This window comes from Typha latifolia, chromosome 13 (assembly GCF_019914945.1).
Source record: "Typha latifolia isolate L0001 chromosome 13, TyphaL0001v2, whole genome shotgun sequence".
Taxonomy (NCBI): Eukaryota; Viridiplantae; Streptophyta; class Magnoliopsida; order Poales; family Typhaceae; genus Typha; species Typha latifolia.
The window spans coordinates 4,786,151-4,805,439 of record NC_133098.1 but is presented as its reverse complement, the minus strand read 5'-3'; the positions used below and the strand labels follow the sequence as shown (position 1 = coordinate 4,805,439).

At 36.3% G+C, this 19,289-nt stretch overlaps 2 protein-coding genes across 3 annotated transcripts; both read left to right on the top strand.

Annotated features, from left to right (window-relative positions):
• Positions 1 to 51: 51 nt before the first annotated feature.
• LOC140800166 (uncharacterized) lies at positions 52 to 510 on the top strand. The gene has a single exon (XM_073154827.1). The coding sequence runs from the start codon at positions 52 to 54 to the stop codon at positions 508 to 510; it is 459 nt and encodes a 152-aa protein (XP_073010928.1).
• A 16,034-nt stretch (positions 511 to 16,544) lies between these two features.
• LOC140800031 (uncharacterized) lies at positions 16,545 to 19,070 on the top strand. Of its 2 annotated transcripts, XM_073154659.1 has the most exons (4): positions 16,545 to 17,233; positions 17,519 to 17,637; positions 17,727 to 17,781; positions 18,818 to 19,070. In XM_073154659.1, exon 1 carries the CDS (start codon positions 16,600 to 16,602, stop codon positions 17,197 to 17,199), a length of 600 nt encoding a protein of 199 aa, XP_073010760.1. In that variant the 5' UTR covers positions 16,545 to 16,599; the 3' UTR covers positions 17,200 to 17,233; positions 17,519 to 17,637; positions 17,727 to 17,781; positions 18,818 to 19,070. The 2 variants fall into 2 exon arrangements, with proteins under 2 accessions (XP_073010760.1, XP_073010759.1); XM_073154658.1 differs by having other exon boundaries at positions 17,519 to 17,781.
• The last annotated feature ends 219 nt before the right edge of the window (positions 19,071 to 19,289 follow it).

The following is a 19,289-nucleotide window of genomic DNA, read 5'->3' as shown; positions in this document are numbered from 1 at the left end:
CTTTCTCCTTATAACCTCCATCTCTCATCTCCTCTTCCAGTCTCCAAAGCAATGGATTGGTACTCTTGGCTCTCCAACTCCGGCCTCGATCCGTCCCTCGTCTACGAGTACTCCCTCCTCTTCTCCCGCAACGAGCTCGAGGAATGCGACGTAGCCCACTTCAACCACGAGTTCCTCCAAAGCATGGGGATCGCCATTGCCAAGCATCGGATCGAGATACTCAAGCTAGCCAAGAAGGAGAAGTCCATGTCCCCACGTCGGCTCCTCGCAGTGATCCATAGAACCAGGAGGTTCTTATCCAGGTACCTTAGCTCCTTGATCCAAAGAGACGGCTCGGCTATCGTCGTGGTTCCCAGACCCACGTATCATGGTGGTGGGCATTGGAAGGGGAGTGCCATGTTGAGGAGGAGCAAGAGGCCAGCGCTACTTTTAAAGCACAACAGGCGCATGATCACCGGCGGCGAGGAGGTGGGGTGGGACTCCATGTTCAAGAACTTGAAGCCCACTTGAGCGAGTTCATGGAGGAGGAGTGTGGTTTCTTTTGTGTGAAAGGAGACAGGATTTTCTTAATGGGGTTGCTTTTATTAGTGAAGAGTGGAGTGTCAAGAAACCCCACCACCACCTTAGGGCAATTGGGTGCTTGCTTTAGACTTTTGATACAATTAACTTTTTGAGAAATTGATTCAAACCACCATCCATGTTTTACTTATTATTATTATTATTATTATTATTATTATTTATACTCTATCTTATCAAAATTTATCATTCGACTCTGCATCACGAGTTTAATACTTGAAAAACTACACTGGGTTAATATTTCGTTAATTTCAAAAATAAAAAATTTAATACCTAATTACCTCTCTTAGAGCGAGAATAGTTTTGGTCTACACTTAAAAGATTAAGTTAAATTAGTTAAAATGTTAATATACATTAATTAGTGTGTATGATTAACTTTAGTTAAAACGTTAATATTGGGATGTTAAACCCAAAATGCAGGGGTTGAATATGATTAATACACAAGGTAGAGTGTAAATAATAATAAAAATAAAATGCAGAGTGTTTTGGATGAATTTCTCTAACTTTTATTTTTCTAAATTTATATATATATTTTTTTTCACTTTTGTCTTTCTACTTAATTTTTCTAAATTTATAAAACAAAGGCTGAATAGTAGTAATTGAATTTGTTAGTTTAACCGGTTGATTCAAAAACTAGCTAAAATTAAAAACTTAGAAGGAAGCAACAATGTATACCATGCATGAGTAATCCTAATGCCAGAAAAGTAGACAAGTTTCTAAAATATAAAAGCACAAAAAATACTTTGTAAATATAGAAAAGGGGCTCTCTCTTCACACCACTAGCTAGAACCAAACACTCTTTGAAAAAGGTGACCAACTTCAACTTGGATTTGTAGGATCTTTTCTCCTGAGGAGTTCTAAGATCCACATATGAGATAAGTTTTTTAATTTATTCTGAGGACTTCTATTCCTATTCCTAATAGGAAAAATGAAGATTTTGAGTTAACCCATAAGCATGAAGATTTATGGGGGTGATCATATTTAGCTTTGAAGATTTACATTTATTGTGCATTTGTAGGATTGTCATGGCCATTACTACTGTAGTATTGGAGTTCTCTAGTATTGTATGATTGCCATTAGAGGCAGAGCTTGGTCTGCTTAAGTCTTAAAACAGAGATCTTTATAATTGGTACCAGAGCAGCAATGAGTGGTAATCCTATTGGTGGAGGTTGTGAAACATCAGCAATGGCAGAATCCACCAGATTAACAACTCTTACCAAGGCTTCTAAGAACAATAGACTCCAGATATATGAGTTGGCTGATCAACTTAAATCCCAATCCATTGACACAAATTTGAGGTTAGAAACAGAGCAAACTGCTACTAGCTCTAAGTTGGAAGTTGTGCAAATTTCAGTGGATCCTTCCAAACTCAAATTGAAGCTATCTTTCGTGGCTTGAAAATGAGACATTTAGAGAAACACAACGAAAGGGAAGAGTTTCCTTCACATGTGGTTAGAGGAATTAGCTCAGATTGGTCAAATGCAACCTCTGGTAGTAATTCCCTTGAGTTCCCTCGAGTAGAATTACTGAGGTTTAGTGGTAATATACCCAGATCATGGACCAGGAATGTCATCCATTTTTTCCTTTTCACTGCTATATTAGAAGACCAGAAGGTATTGCATGGCTCCTTGTTTTTGAAGGCAAAGCCGAATCATGGTTTCAGGATTATTTGGACTGTGAGACATTTGAGGAGGGCATTTGACTTCAATTTGATGATATCTCAGCTTTGACAATATTATTAAGAAGTTTAACAAGTTGGTAAAAGAGGGGATTGTCACTGAATACTAGGAGAGGCTTGAAGAACTGATGGCACTTATGATTGCTAAAAACAAATACTTCACCGAAGAGTATTTATCCAAAGTTTCATCAATGGCTTGAGAGATGATATTAGGTCCATGATTAATGTGTTCCACCCTCCTACCTTGCATCATGCCGTATATATAGCAAGAATGCAAGAGCATGCTGTGGAATCCATGAACAAACTACAAAAAATTGCTATTAGAGCCCCAAGCTAATCCCAAAGTAAAACAATGCTTCTTACACAGCTCACCATCCAAATCATCCTCCCTCCCCAAATGTTGTAACCCAACCTCATCCTCCCAGTATACTTCCATCAACTTTTACTACCTAAGTACCATCAAAACATGTAAGTCATTTTAGTATTCCAAGGTCTCAACCCACAAAAGGGGCTGTGCTATAACTGTGATGAAGTGTGGAGAAAGGGTCACAAATGCATCAAACATCAATTGTTCATGATAAATTTGGAGGAAGATGATCCATCAGATCATGAAGAAGACAAATCTAAAATATTTCAGCTGACCACTCTAATCCAGCTATTGGGATTTCACTCAATGCAATAGTTGGGCACAACTCTTATCAATATAATCTGGATCACTGGCATGCTAAATGTAAACCCATATGCATGTTGGTGGATAGACGTGATCATCGGGCGAGCCAGGCCAAGTTTGGACCGAGCTTTTCGGGCCAAGCGGGCTTAAATATTTGTTCACGGCTCAACCCACCAATCATTCGGGCCGGGCTGGGCTAGAATATTCTAGCCCGCTACCGCCCATAGCCCATTATATATTGGGCTTGGGTTGGATATAATGACTCTAACATAATGCGTTAAATATAAAAATTATTATATTTTATTGGACCGAATTTAATGGGCTTATATGAAGATATTTTAGTTATCTTTAATAAAAACATATATATATATATATATATATATATATATATATTGATATATAGTTTACTAAATATCCAATGTAGGACTAAAATAATTATATGAATATGTATACATTATGAGTTGGGCTATAGATAAGAGTAGTAGATTGGACTTTCGGGCCGGGCGCCCCACTACCATATTAGGCTCAAGTCGGGTCGGTCCTAAATTGGGCTCAAGCCGGACTTAGCTCGGTTAAGACCGGACGGGTTCAGGCCGGGTTTGGCTGGGTTAGGCCTAATGATCATATCTAGAAGTACCCACAACTTCTTAACCTTGCTACTATAATGACAAGTCATTGTACACTAGAGTGTGCTATTCCTCTTCAGGAAAGCTGTGGCAAATGGTCGAAACTCATCAACTCTTCCAAGTGCTCACAATTAACATGGACTATGCAACACTACCTATTTATTGCTGATACGAGGATTATTTAGTTGGGAGGGCGTGGCATGGTCTTAGGGGTAAATTAGATAAAGCAATACAACCCCATCGTCTTCAACTTTGTCACCCTCCGGCCTAAAGTTCAGCGGGATAGCCTTCACCACAAACTCTTCAAACTTCTAAAACCAAAGTACCAGGGGCTTTGCAGTAGTCCCTGCTTTGGCTCCGCCTCGCTTCCTCAAGCTAGGAGGTAGCAAAGGTGAGTTTCCATCTGAAAAACCTAGGGGAGGCTCGCCAAAGAGCCTCACCGAGCAACCAATAGTCACCTCTTGGCTCAACAATGGTCATTGTCTAGAGAGACTTTCCTACCTTTGTGACAGTAATTTAGAGTGAAAGTAGCCCACATTAATTGAAGCTATTCTCCCCCTCAAGTTGTCCCTCCCTCATTGGACCCCTTTTTGTTGCTGCTGGCCTTGAACACTTTGCTAGCCCTCAAATCTTGCCTTTTTGAATCCATCACTATTGTCCCCCCTACTGCTGATGCCACCCATCTTGCCCTTAGATCCCGCCCTCTGGCTTTTACTGCTGACGCCACCAACCATACCAACCTTGTACTCTGCTGCTTTTGTGTCGATGACATGCACTCTCTCCAACTTAGGCCTTTATATTTTTTTCAGTATTTCAAGTCAAAATCCTGCGAAAAAAGGGCTAAGCATTAAATGACCTATCAGATCTCATGCATGCCATCCAAGCCATGTAGCTGGTCACTACTCATCTCACGTCCTCAAACTCCCTTTAGTAGGTTGAAGCAAACCCTAACTGTTCAGGTAATGCAACGGCTGTCACTCTTGCTGATTGACGAAAAAAGTGGAGGCTCCCCGATCAAGCAAAAAGCTCAAGCTGTGTAGCCCGATCAAGCAAAAAGCCCTAGGTTGAGGCTTTTCATCCAAATGTTTGGCTAGTCTAATCGATGTTGTCCCTCGTGAAGTTGGCCTCCCCTTCCTTAGGCAGGACAACTCTACAGTAGTGACAGGCTCGTCACCGCAAACCAAATGATTCTCTTCACTTGGAGCAATCGGCAATTTAAAATCTCAGGAGCTTTCTCAAGAGCTCCAATGCCAAACCTTGCCTTCATCTCCAAAACAAGATGCAACCTTGCAAATCCGATGGCCTATGGTTATTGTGGTACCCACACTCTAAAGTGTCCTGACTCTTCTAGCCATTTTATTTTCACTAGGATCTGGGCTCCCTTTAGGGCTGACCCTTGGATATTTGGAGGAATTCACGGCGATCCTCAGAAAGGTGAAAAGACACAGATTTGGGAGAAAATAGCCCACTACGCATCCAACACCCCTCTTCTGCTGCATGAGAGATTTCAATGATATTGTTGCCTGTAAGGAAAAAAGGAGGACAGCTTGCTATTCGCTTCAAGCTCTATAGGTTCTCCTCTAATATCAACATAGCAGGTCTAGTGGACCTGGGTTTCGCAGGACCAACGTTCACTTGGTCGAATAGGCAAAACAAAGGGACTTGATTAGAGAAAGATGGGAGAGCGATTAGCATCGTTCGCTCTCATCGGCATCGTCCTAATCCAGAGCAAGGAAGAAGAGAGGTGGGAGAATGAGGAGATATGAGAGAAGAGAAGTTGGAGAGGGTAAGAAATTAAGAGAGAGAAGAAAGTCAGTGACAATGCTGCCATGATGGGTTTGCTTTTGGGTTGAGAAAGAGTGGAAACAAAACAAAATAAAATAAAAATGTGAATCAGAGACACAGAATAAGTAATTAAATTAGATTAGATGGGATAGGTTTTTCATAAGAAGAAAGAATAGGATAAACAAAACAAAATAAAAATGTGAGTCAGAATAAGATTAAATGAGATGGGATAGGTCTAGGGGTGAAAACGGATCGAATAGTGCTCAACTCATATCCGGATCCATATTTTTAGTCCGGATACGGATTTTGGATGGATAACAAAATTTAAAACTATATCCTAACTAAACGGATCTTAAACAGATATTGATTGAATTTAAAATAATTATAATATTTTATTTAGATATAATTAACACAAAATTATTAAGAATTTTACAACAAATGATTTTTTTGTATGTCAAATTTATAAAATTAGAGAAATTAATCTCTATAATAATATATAATGTATTATTAGTAACAATATTAATATTTATGATTTAAATAAGCAAACTAAAAATTGTAAATCATTTAAAAAAATATGCGAGTAAACGGATATCTGATATCCGTATCCGAATCCAAAATATATATCCGACCCGTATTCGAATCCGTATCCGAATCCGAATCCGTGTCTGAATCGGATAGAAATTTTTTATCCGAATCTGATCCGAATCGGGTCGGATAGCGGGTCGGATCGGAGTTAATCCGAATTGTTTTCACCCCTAGATAGGTCATAAGAAAAAAAAGAAAGTACTAATACAAAATAAGTAGAGAGAGAACGTAAGGATAAAAATAAATAGATAACGAAAAAGTATTAAATTAAATCTGACCGAAATGATAGCTATTAAATTAAAGTTCAACTACTATAACTTTTTAATATAATATATATATATATATATATTAATAAATTTGAGTTTTTTGTGAGAGCTTGAGCTAGTCTTAGGCTGACTCATTTGTATACGAGCTGAGCTTGAGTCGAGCTGTAGTCGAGCCGAGTTGAGCTCGAGCTGCTTGTTTATTTTGACAGCCCTACTAAGAGTCTAGGCATATAATTCATTCAAAAAATTTTTACTTAAAAATGAGCTTCACTTCTATTAAAGTGTGAGGATATTATTTAGTCCAGCTGCTTGTCAAACACCACTTATTTCTTGAAGCACTTGAGAGGAGTTGAAACATATCCATGTTGAGAGCAAATCAAAAAGAGATAATCTAATTCTGATGAGTAGTTTATCACGAAGAAATGCAAGCAAAAGCAAAAGACAAACTTTGACACTTAAACATTGGCATGTCTAGAGGAGTTTTAAGTGAATCTTATTTCTACGATTTTAATGAAATTAATAGGTCATGTGTTATCGAATCTGTGATTTTTTTCTCTATTTGATGAGAGGGATTATTTTTCTTCACATTAGAAACTCGTGTTTTGATTTTTGTTTATTTCCTTCTTATTTTTTTTTTTGATTTTTTCATATCTATTTGGACTTATCCTGTTTGATTCTCCCCCACCCCTCGAAATTTCATAAGCTGTAATAAAAAGTAATACTAATTTAATAGATGAGGTAAATCTAGTACCAAAAATTAACCAATAACCAATGGGGGTAAACTAAGTTGTTTTGGATTTTACATGATCAATGCATCCATAAGTTGGTCCTTTTTTTGTGCATGTATACCTTCTAAAATGCCTTTTAACTTCTCTAAAATTAATATTTGTATTTATATCTCTCAAAATATATGCATCTCTCAAAAGATATGCATCCTAAACTCTGGTTTCCTTTTCTCTTCTTGCATAAATGCCTGTTAAAGTTAATCAATGGTTAAAAGAGTATCCTTATTCTTTTTGCATAATTTCCTCTAAGTCATATTGACTTTTTCAATTTTTGCCTATAAATGGTTCAAGTTTTGACTTATATTTTTCAAAAATAACCTAAAATATAAATGTAAAACCCATGAGTTTTGAAGGTAATACATGCAAAAAGAAATTTAAGAGAGTATACATAAAAATAAGAAAGTTTTGAGGGGGGGGGGGTATACATGCAAAAACCCAATCTTTCTTTTGAGGCAAAGCCCATTTTCCTTTCCAAACTAGGCCCAATCATGCCCAAGTTTATTCACAGAAGAATAAGATCCTCATGAAAAAAAAATCAAAAAATTAATATGCAGAAATTAGACATACTCTCTATATATAGACAAAGGATAGTATAACTATATAAGGAAAATTAATTAAGTTAATATCCTATACTAACTAAAACTAACCTAAACTAAAACTTAAATATGAGATTATGTGTGTTTAAAAACTGCTGATCTAATTTGTGACTTCCATATATAAGTCACTGAATGGATCGACTTTTAACTCCTGATCAACAACTTATATAGAAATTTTAAGCCCTCTAAAAAAATTGTCACATGTAAGGGAGAAATTTTTATATAAGTCAATGATTGGATTAGTGATTTATATTTGGAAGTCGCTGATTGAGTCAGTAATTTTCAAACACATTTTGTCTCATATTTAAATTTTGACGTGTACAAGACTATAGGAATTACAGAAGTCTCACAATTAGTGTTTGTGAATTGTTTGTGGGTAACATATTTTTTCACTTTTCCCAGCCATTTCCAATTCTTTCCATTAATCTCAAACATCCCTATCTAGCACTTAGGTTTTCCACCGTAAAACTACACTTATCATATTAATTTCAACCAAAAACTGGCAGATGCTGACCAAAATTACAAAGAAAAGAAAATATACACAAAACTATCTCATATGTAATAATCAAACAACATCCAACCAACTGGATAAAGAAGCAATTAAATCTCACTGAATGTCTAGAAGAGTTTAATCTGGAGAGGTTAATATGATAATGCCTTAAGAAGCATCAATAGTATGAGAAATGGATGGATTGAGACCTTTGGGTAGCTGTGGGAAATTGAATAGATTGCAATTGATGCATTGGGTCTTGTTCTTGTAATGACTATTCATAATCCATAGCCTTATCAAGGTCACTATTCTTGCCAGTTGCCATTCCTGAAGCAGCATTAAATGGAGTTAGTGATTTGCCACTGTCTCTCAGTTGGGGAATTAGGCTTTCTAAAAGAGAGGTTTGCTCTAATTGAGAATACTACTTCATCTATTTCTTTGGTCTCCTTGATGGAGTAGGAATTGGATGCCTATATAAAGAAATAATAAACTAGCTTTTCAGATTTCTATCATTTTTTCTAGTTAATTATGTATGGGTTGCGACACAATGTTCGATTAAAGGAGGATGTAGAAAGAGCTAAATCTATTCAAAGCGTTGAAAGTGATGAATAGTAGCAATGAGCAGTATTTAACGATGCTATGAAGGAATGAATAGTACACTGAGGTATGTTCGAACATACTTTGAACATATTTTTACTAAGAGTGTAGATATAATTGAGACTGGCATGGAATGCTTGTTGATGGGTTGCCCTATGAAAAGCTCATAGAAGTTGATATATGATAACAGAAAAATGGGATAAGAGAGAATTTTCCAGGTGTGTCATGCATGAGTTTTGGCACCGGTTCATACGAGTAGGTGTGCTTCTCATCTGCGATTATTTAGAGTATGTGTACTCTATATCTTGCATTTGTTGTTGTCTTTTGAATTTTTTTTTCTTGTGAAAAGGTTTTCTATGTATATTTCTATGCCTGATGTTTCTACGATTATTTTATTCTCTTTTGGTATTTGGCGAGATATGATCATACACAGAGTCAGAGAATTTTTTTAATATTTAATGTTAATGAAAATCCACCTTCAAATACATATGCCCCTCATACGGGTAGAGCTCATATGACCTATTAGTTAATATTTCTACATAGTATATAAGATAAAAGCTCAAATTTTCACAAATAACTCAAGCGAAAAAAAAAACTAAAAAATGCCACATGTCATAACATGCCAAAAATACATATCAATATACCCCATCTAATACTAATGCGCGTTAGAGCTACAATCCATCTAACTCATTTTTTAATAATAAAATAAATAGCTAAATTATAAATATTCTTCAGCAGCTCATCCACGAACTCAAGGTCATCTACTAATCTATAAGCATTCCACCAACATGTGGTGAGAATAAAGACTAGGAAATATTCTACAGTCTAAAAATAACGTCATGAAGGATGCAACATGATTCTGTAAATTATTGCTCACATATATTAATAATAGAAAATATGTTATGCATCAACCTAAGCCATCGATCTTTTAGCCCAGGTTCACATATAACTACAACCATAAATAACATGTAATGCTCACATTGAGCGACACCCATCAAGGAGGAAAGACATCTAGCAATAATATCGCCTACCAATTACTCGACAAATATTTGACTAGTTGTCTGCCACCATATACTAATGTAATAACCCCAAAAAAAAAATTGCTGGGCATGACGCGATCGACCACCCTGTGGCCGACATCATGCTCAGCATGCCCTGCATGCTGTGGCAGCGGTGGAGGTGCCACACACCTCCATCGAGCCACACTCCTCCATGCCGCGGCGACGCGAGGAGATGGGACTCGGCCAACCGGCCACTCTGCCGCGATCGCGTGACCACCTCTCTCTATCTCTCTAATATTTTTTTCTTCTCTATCTCTTTTCCCCCGCATTCTCTCGACCTCTTTCTCTCTCTCCCCTTAGTGCACTAGCAGTCATCGACCGTTGGGAAGAGTTACCGTCGGGCCTTCGGTCCATCGGTGAGCCTCTCTCTCTCTCTCTCCTTCTCTCTCCCTCCTTCTCTCCTTCTCTCCTTCTCTCTCTCTCTTACTCTTTCTCTTTGTCAGTTTCCTCTCGGGACCGTCGGAGGTTTGAGCCACCAGCCGGCTGTACCCCTCCCCGCGGCCCAACCCTCTTCCCATTTTCTCCTTCCTTTTTCTTCTTCTTCTTCTTCTTCCCCTCCTCTTCCTTCCCTTCTTTTCTTCTCTATCGATACTATTCAATTATATTTGATTATGTTATTAATTATTTAATTAGCTTAGTTAATCTAATGTATTTAATTTATATGAATTAAATCTAATTATATTATGATTAATAAATAAATTTAATTATATCATGTTTAGCAAAATACCTGCAACATAAATTACTATTTTAATCCTAGGTAGGTAATAGTAATTATTAGGGTTATGTACGTATATTCTTGCGTAATTATTTGTAGTAACTTAATTCTTATTTTTTCTTAATTATCTAAGAGAATAATTGACAGATAATTATATTTTAAATACACTATTAAATAATATAATTATGGTTAATAAATAACAAAATAAATATAGAAATGAAGAGTTCATGATTACAATAAGAAATTATCTTTTAGCCAGGTTAATTTTTAATTAATAGAAAGACACATTATATGTTATAAATAATTTCAGACCTCGACCCCCCTGTTCGAGACCCCATGGACCTAGCTATCGAAGCTTGATCATTGCCATAGCAACGTGAATGAGTGGTTGTTTGGTAATTGCAGTTGTGGTGAGTAGTCTTATCCCCTAGACGCCTTTCTCAAATTATATTATATTATACATTATGTACATACATGTTTTGACCTCCAACATGATTATATGACTTTATTTAGAGATGATTACAGTCGAGCATATTTTATCATGCATGTAATTAGGCTAATCTTGGATACGAGTATAATAATGATATATAGAGACAATTAGATATGACTATATTGTTATAATTTTATGCCAAATTAATTTGTAGTATGAGTATGCATGTTGTGATAAATTAGCATAGGTATGCATTGTTGACTATATGATTGGAGACTACATTACATTATTTTTTTCTTGATTTCTATTCCACCTAAATTTCTGTTATGCATTGATTTATTATCATACTTGATATATGCATATGATCTGTCATTTAGAAGGAAAGCATGAAATGTGATTGATAGGATAGTTGATAGAAAGCGTGAGGATACTCGAGTGGGCGCGAGGGTTAGGATGCGCTTGGTAGATGATTGATCACTCGACATAGTCGCGATCCTGTTGGCCTTACGTCCGAGGTTGTTACTCTGTGTGTGCAGCAGACACTCGGACACATGCCATTCGCTAGGGCATATGTGGCAAGTTATCAGTTATCCTCACGAGATTTCTATCAGCTAAAAGGGTCCCTAGTTTGGATGGATGTTGATACCCTTAGAGGATGGCATGGTATGATTATATTTGAGATACTCCTTGCGGATGACAGAGTATGCTCTAAGCCTTCCGACATGATGTTGAGATCGGGTACCGGGTGTTGACTGTGCAAAGTGGTCTAGTATGATGATGACATATGGAGATGACATTGATGACTGAGATGTTGAGAAATACATATGATTTTATTATCATCTGATTACTTGATTATCAAATGGTCAATATACATCATATATGGTTGCATTTGATATCATAGCATGGTTATGGTCAGCATGCATCATGTGTCATATTTGAGAGAGAATTATGATGATACTATGGCATGGAGATTTATTTATTCATTGTCGATGATTATATAATTTATTAGTTATGACATGTTATCTAATTTTTATTTATATATTATTGATAATACATTCATATACTCATTCATGACATGATGTTCTTTCGATTCATATTATTCCAGTACATGATTTACTCTTTGTTTGACTTCATTGGTTTTGGGTAAGGTCTATTCACTGAGCCTTTAGCTCATGACTCTCTTTGTTTTCTCCTTTTCAAAAATCCAGATGAACGAGTGAAGCAGGATATTCCCTTAGAGGTCTTACCAGTGGGCCAAGAGTAGAGTGTGGTTAGTGTTATACGCTAGATGAGTTATCTTATTTGATATACATATTAGTGGACATCCTCCAAAGTGTGTATTTATCCTTGTCTTATATTCTAGCAGGTGACTTTGTATTTGTATAATTATGTATATACTACCATTGTGTATATGTTGTGGTGAAAAGCTCTTGATGATGTGTTGTGGGCTGTGTGAGGCCCAAGTAGGATTATCTGTATACTGTTGATAGTTATACTTGAATTATTCTTAATCTAGATGTGGTGGATAAAATTATGATATTGATACATGTTTATTTGATTGTTAGTAACTAACCAAATAGTCAGGTGCCACGCACATGCAGTGTGGACTCGTGCCATGCATGCGTTTAGAGTTTGTGGGTGTTACAACTAAGAAGCTCAATTGTAGGTTCATCATCATCACATGGGTTAGCATCACGTCTCAATACTACCCACACATGCCCCCACTCATCAACACTATGTGAAGCACTAGTCAATATGGGCCACGGAGCACTGCGCTCAACACAAACGCCCTCACCCTATGCCTATCGGGTACCACTAAGTCCAACAACTTTAACATGTTCCCTATGCGAGGCTAGGTGTTTATACAAATTTGAGCCGAGCCTAAATCTAATTAGGCTCAGGTTGATATTAATTTCGAGCCAAGTTATCTGATTAGGCTTGGCTTTACTTAATTTCTAGCTGAGCTTGTGCCTAGCCTAATTCAAGCTTGTGAGCTCAATTCATTTAATTCAAACTCAAGACTTAAATAAGTCCAATTTAAGTCTAATTTGAGATGGTAAGATTAAGCTTGATTTAAATTTAAACTAAATAAAACTTGACTAAAGCTTGAAATTCAAGATTTAACCTGTAAAATTATCAAAATAATACAACTGTAATGCAAACAATATTATCAATTTATCAAAATAAAAGTAGACATTTGTGCTTAGACGTTTAAAATTAGATTAAACTAGAGATAGACATAAACCATTAGATCTTGATCGAACGGTCACAAAACTATACATAGAATAAAATAATATCACTTATATAAAATTTGAGCCTTATTGAGCCGAGCTAGTTTGTAATTAGGCTCAATGCGCTTAATTTTAAGCCGAATTGAGCTGAGCTCAAGCTACTCGATTAATTTGATAGCCCCCCATACGTGTGACTTCTAAATACCGACTAATGTGAATAGCCACCACACTAGAATACATAATAGCAATTAGGAGTGAAATAGAATTAGTCAATGTTTGAACTCCTGATCTTTTGAAAAACTGGCTTAATGACCAAATAACTTAAAAGATATTATAGGCATATGCAGTGGAGCAGTTAAGTACATGAGTATATCACACCCTAACAATGAACACAATCAATAGGGTCAGCAAAAGTGGACCAACTGCACCAAATGGACCTTATTATATGGTCCTCTTGATGTTCCCATTTGGTTGGCTTAAAACCTAAAAGAGACCAAGTTAGCAATGCTTCCAGTCCTTTGTCTTTCTTGGACCCCATGAGGTACCCTACAAGGTCTCCCTTTTGGTCCTTTGAACCTTCCATGTTGGCACAACTTGCATAAACACAATAATTTGACCAATTGATTACATGTGATATCAATATTAATGGGGTCCATGATAAGATTAACTAACCTAAAATGTTTGGAGATCAACTACCAAAAACTACTACTTAATCCACCACCTACATGACCACATGCAACATACCACATGGCATGATAGATCCTTATTAACTCCATGACAAAGATGCATGTTAATTAGGGTTAATTAAGTACTTAATACACTAAGTAATGCACTAGATAAATTCTATCTAGGTCCATTTTAAAGTTTTATGTACTTGAAGTGACAAGTGGTCATGGAAAATGAGTTTTTTTTTTACCAAACTAGCCTTCTTCTAGACTTTTATTTTTACGAAAATAGATTATTCTCAAACTTAAAAGTATCTGTTTCACTACAACCGTTAGTAAAATACTGACTTTATTAGCATTTTATCTAAAGAGAAAATGCTAACATGTTCAGTGTTTTCGTTTTACATATAAGACACTGATCGATCTTTTATATATGACAATTAAAAATAAAAGAAAGCAAACTTAATTGAATCTATCTGCATTTCATCTAAAAAATTCTAAATAAATAGCTGATAAATTCAACATTTTACATATATGAATAGTTGATAAGATTATCATTTTATTTTATTAATATACATGTATAAATTCCAAACTTATTGGCATTTCTATCTAAAAATAAAATATTAATTTATTAGCATTTTACTATAATTACATTGAAACAAACCCCTTTTGGTATTAAGTTTGGAGAATAGCCCATTTCGATTAAAAAATAATTTGATACATGGTTATTTGGTCAAAAACTCCTTGAAAAAGTCTCCACTGTTAGTTAGAATGGTTCACCAAGATATTAAATTCATGCCAAATTTCAATGCTGAAAGGATTAGGTCATCCCCTAAGTAAGTGTTAACCATATGAATAGTTGGCTTGTCCTAAAGATTCATGAATTACATGAACATAAACATAAAACCTTCTTTATCCCTTATCAACAAGACAAAAAAAAAAAATCCCTACTTGGTCTTTGATTATAATCTTCCTTCCCAAATCCTAACCCCAACCCTAACCACCACATTTTGATCATAATATTTAAAAAAACTAGCAAGATCACAAGGAATCCTATATAGATTGTGACACCTATATGGGCATAAAATATTAGGTGGAGGAGCAAAAGTGGAAGGGCACCTCTTAGATGAGACTCAAGATAAGGATGCAAAGATGAGACATATTTTAAGACAAGAAACATTAGGTTGCTAATTATATATATCAAATAGATATTGATATAGGCTTTGCACTCAATAAAGATCAGGAGACTCATTATTCATGTGATATATTAGTATGAGCTTCTATCTTATAATGGAGATATTCATCCCACAATATCTCCATTATAAGATAGAAGTGCATATTAATATATCACATGAATGATGAGCTTGTGTGATCTCTATTAAATGCAAAGTCTATGTCAACTAGAAGCAACTAACATCTATCTATCCATCTATCTATCTATCTATCTATCTATCTATCTATCTATCTATCTATCTTAATATCTTAATATCTATGGTAGATATGTATGACTCTTCAGCAAATGCAATAGCATCGCTTCATACATTTCAAATACATATCATTATCAATATAATGATATTTTTTCCCTGCCTATTACCACCTCTAGATTTGGATAGGGTAATTGATCCAAATGGATCAAGCATTCATGCCCCATGCCATCAACGAGAGCACACGAGAATCTTCTCACTGCAAAGTAATTTACAGTTGAATGCAATCACGGAGCCAATTTAGTTATATGTCTAAAATAGAGCACAAGGAACTAGAGAAGAAGCATACCAACCTATGGCAGAAGGTCACGGGCCGAGAGCTTGAGAAAAAAGTTCTTTGTGAAAGAAATTAAAATAGACTGTGCTTATTTGCGCCTAATTTTACTTATTGTGGCTCGTGATTTGACTCATTTGTAAATAGACTTTTTTGTTTTAGCTTATTTATTTAGGTGGTAGGCTCCAATATCAAATTTATGATAAACATACATACTTTCTATTAAACTTTTTTTTTTCTGCATACATATCCTTTGTTAATTTTATATTTATCTAAATTTAATATTTATATATATTTTCTTTAAAAATTATGATTTTTTACATTTGTACTTAAAACCCTTATTTTGTATGGATATCTCTTGGAGTTAACTAATAAAATGTAAGCAATTTAGATATAAAAAGATAAAATTATTCTTATTCTAGTTTTTATAAAAAAATTTAGTTAAATTTTTATTTTTATTTTTTTTATTAGTTTATTAAAGCTTGACTTAAAAAGTAACCTAATGTGTGTATATAATATATAACTTTGGAGAGGCATATAAGTAAATATAATTTTTTTGAAGGGTATACAAGCAAAAAAGTTCTGAAAAATAAAGCATAAATAATCAACTTAAGAATTAAAATATAGATCTTATTTCGTTTATATGACTTTGAGTGGAAACCAAGCAAACAATGTTTGCTAAATGTAGTAAATTTTCTTCATTTTTTAAAGTAAATTTCTCTCTTATTTTTTTCGCATAGTTCATTCGTACATATGGGGCCGCAAATGTACTCCTAAAGTTAAGGGCGTTCCAGAATTGAACTGAACACGTGGCATAATTCTAAAGGCTGAAGACTGTGTAATACGTAAGGCTATCTCAGCCGACCAGCCTCCCCGGCCGAGATCCTGACCATTTCTAACGGCTTGCTCCAAGTTTAATCAAATCCACCCCAAGCTTCCCCTTATTTACTACTCAACCATCCTCCCTTTCCAAAATCATCTATAAATACCACCCCAGAGTTAACCTAGGGTTTGCCAAAATAACCACCGAAATATATACCTTCTCTCTCTCTCTCTCCCTCTCCTTCTCCCTCTCCCTCTCTCCAATGGCAACGTCTTCGAGGCGATCGAGCGCTCCAGTCCTCCCGATCTCAAGCTCCTTTAACTCATCGATCTCTCCAGCGTCCACCTTCTTCTCCTCGTCGTCCACCTTCTCGTCGTCGTCTACCTTCTCTTCGTCGTCCACTTTCTCCTCTTCCTCCGGCGCCTTCTTCCACCGATCCTCCTCCCCCACCCGCGTCAACCTCGTCGGATCCACCCCTTTCGCCTCCTCCATCCGCTTCTCCTCCTCCCCCTCCCGCTCTCTTGCCTTCGCTCCGCCGTCTTCCTCCGCATCGCGATCTCGCAGGACCTGCATGTGTGCCCCCACGACGCACCCCGGATCGTTCCGATGTAGCCTCCACAAGGGTTTCCAAAGCCACAACGGCCACCAGTCACGTGCGGTGTCGTCGCCGTCGTACAGGCTCCACGCGAGGAGATCCGCGATGACGAACTCGCTCGTCCGGATCGGGACGGTCGAGGGCGATCTGGTCAAGCGCGCCCTCGCCGCCCTGATCCGCCCTTCCTCTCACCAGCAACGGCGGCGCTCCAACTTCCAGCCGCGGCTGAGCCGCCTCTCCGTCATGTCCAAATCCGACGATCTATAGATCTCTACCGTCCGATTCATAGATCTCGAAGCAGGTAAACTGAACAGAGGAGAAATTTGAATTTGAGTTTGAATTTTCTTTTTCTTCTCTCCGTCTCTTTTTTTGTACCAAAGAGGACGGGGAGTAAGGAGACGGAATCAGATCCGTCGATTTGTACATATATTCTTGTCACAGCCGTTTGATTGGCCATTGAAGGAGCTTTTGAGGATATGAACACAACTGGAACTGGAACAAAGACTTAAATTAACTCATAATTAAAGTGACTAACTAATCTGCCCATCGTTGTAAAAATTGATCCATTTAATCGTAATTTTGCAAGGTTTAAATGTTTAATGGCGAGTAACGGCTTCTTCCGTGCCGTTACATTTCTCAGTCCCCTCCCATCGTACAGTTTCCGTCATCAAACGCCGTTACCACCGTGCAAGTGTTGCCTTGGAGGTAACCCGTTCCGTTTTCTTTAACTTTTATTCAATTGTGTATTTGTTTTAATTTCTTTTTTAACGGCATTATTGTTGCTTTGGTTGTAGGAATGGAGATGGCTTGGAATCCAAGCAACGGAACGACGAGGTGCACGTTAAAACGGTAAATTAAACAATTCTACTAATTATAATTGAAAGTATTTAATAAATGGGAAAGTTAAAAATATTCTTGGATTCTAGAAAAGGAATCCAGAGGAATATTGACTCAATACTACGGAATATGAGGTTCGGACTTTTGACTTCGTCGAACAAAGATGGGTGTTATTCCCACAGTCCGAAACTTCTGCGGGCTGCTCACAGGCAGTCATGCAGCTGGGCAGAACGATATTTTACGATGGTGGCAATTATTTATAATGAAAATATTTTTAATTAAAATAATAATAATAATAATAATAATAATAATAATAATAATAATAATAATTTATCAAAGTAATTCTCGAGAAAAGAAAAGGAGATGACCATAAAATCCCCTTTTTAGTGGGAAAGTGTTGGCAAATTTTTAAATCACAAAACAACATTTGGGACATGGGAAAGGGAGCACAAATAATTTTTATATAATATAATTTTACACTAGGAAGAAGCAGCAGCTTGTGAATCCTGTCTGGGCGTCCTCTTACTAAACGTGGCTGCTGCTTATAATATCATATTACTTTGCTCCATAAATATTATTATTTAAATTTGTTGGCCAAAATTTTTTTTATGCACAAAAAAATGTACCAAACCTATTTAAGAGTTTTTGATTAAATAGATGATACTCAAAAATTTATTGTAATTCTAAGTAAAATGATAAACTGTTATAACTTTTAACTCATTCAAAAGTAAAACGTTTATCATATCAATTTTTTTCTTAAGTAAAATGTTGATATATATAAAATGTTGAACAATTCTCGTTTAAACTATTTACCTATGCAGATCTAACTTTGTGACCAATAGTATTTTAGAGATATGATGTCATTATGAAGATGAAGGAAATAAATATAATGACTTTGATCAAAGTTTAATCGAATCTCAAATAAAATAAGCATAGGTAAAATGATACGATTCGATCCATAGTGGCTCCACGCGTGACATTGGGTTTATGAGAATGAGCCTATTTATCTAGTTGATTATATAGAAGCAATAAAATTAATTTTTGCCAGGGTGCCTTTGAACGCAAGGATCGTGTTTGAACGGAGCCGTCTGAACGCTTGCATCACGTTTGCATCGACAGAGAACAGAAATTCCACGTTCGAACGCAATCGGGCGCGTTCGAACGCACTTTCGGATTGTTAGGATTGTTTGGAGTGCTTTTATGTTAATTAAGGAGTTCTTAGGGTGAGCCTTCTATATATATGTGGAGGAAACCCTAATTGAGATTATCTTGTTATTGGAATTGGCTTTAGCCTTATCTCCTTCTTTCTTGTCTCTATGCATTGACACCTTCTCCCACCTCCCTTCTTCCACCGCCCAAGTCTTTGGTCGGCTTCTTCCAACCTCTAACCACCCTCTTCCACAACAACTTCTCCTCCTTCACACCAAGAACTAAACCTAGCATTCATCTAGCCATTGGTGGACTATCAAGCTAGGATCTAATCGACTTATGACCACTTTTTGGTCTATATCTTGAGATCT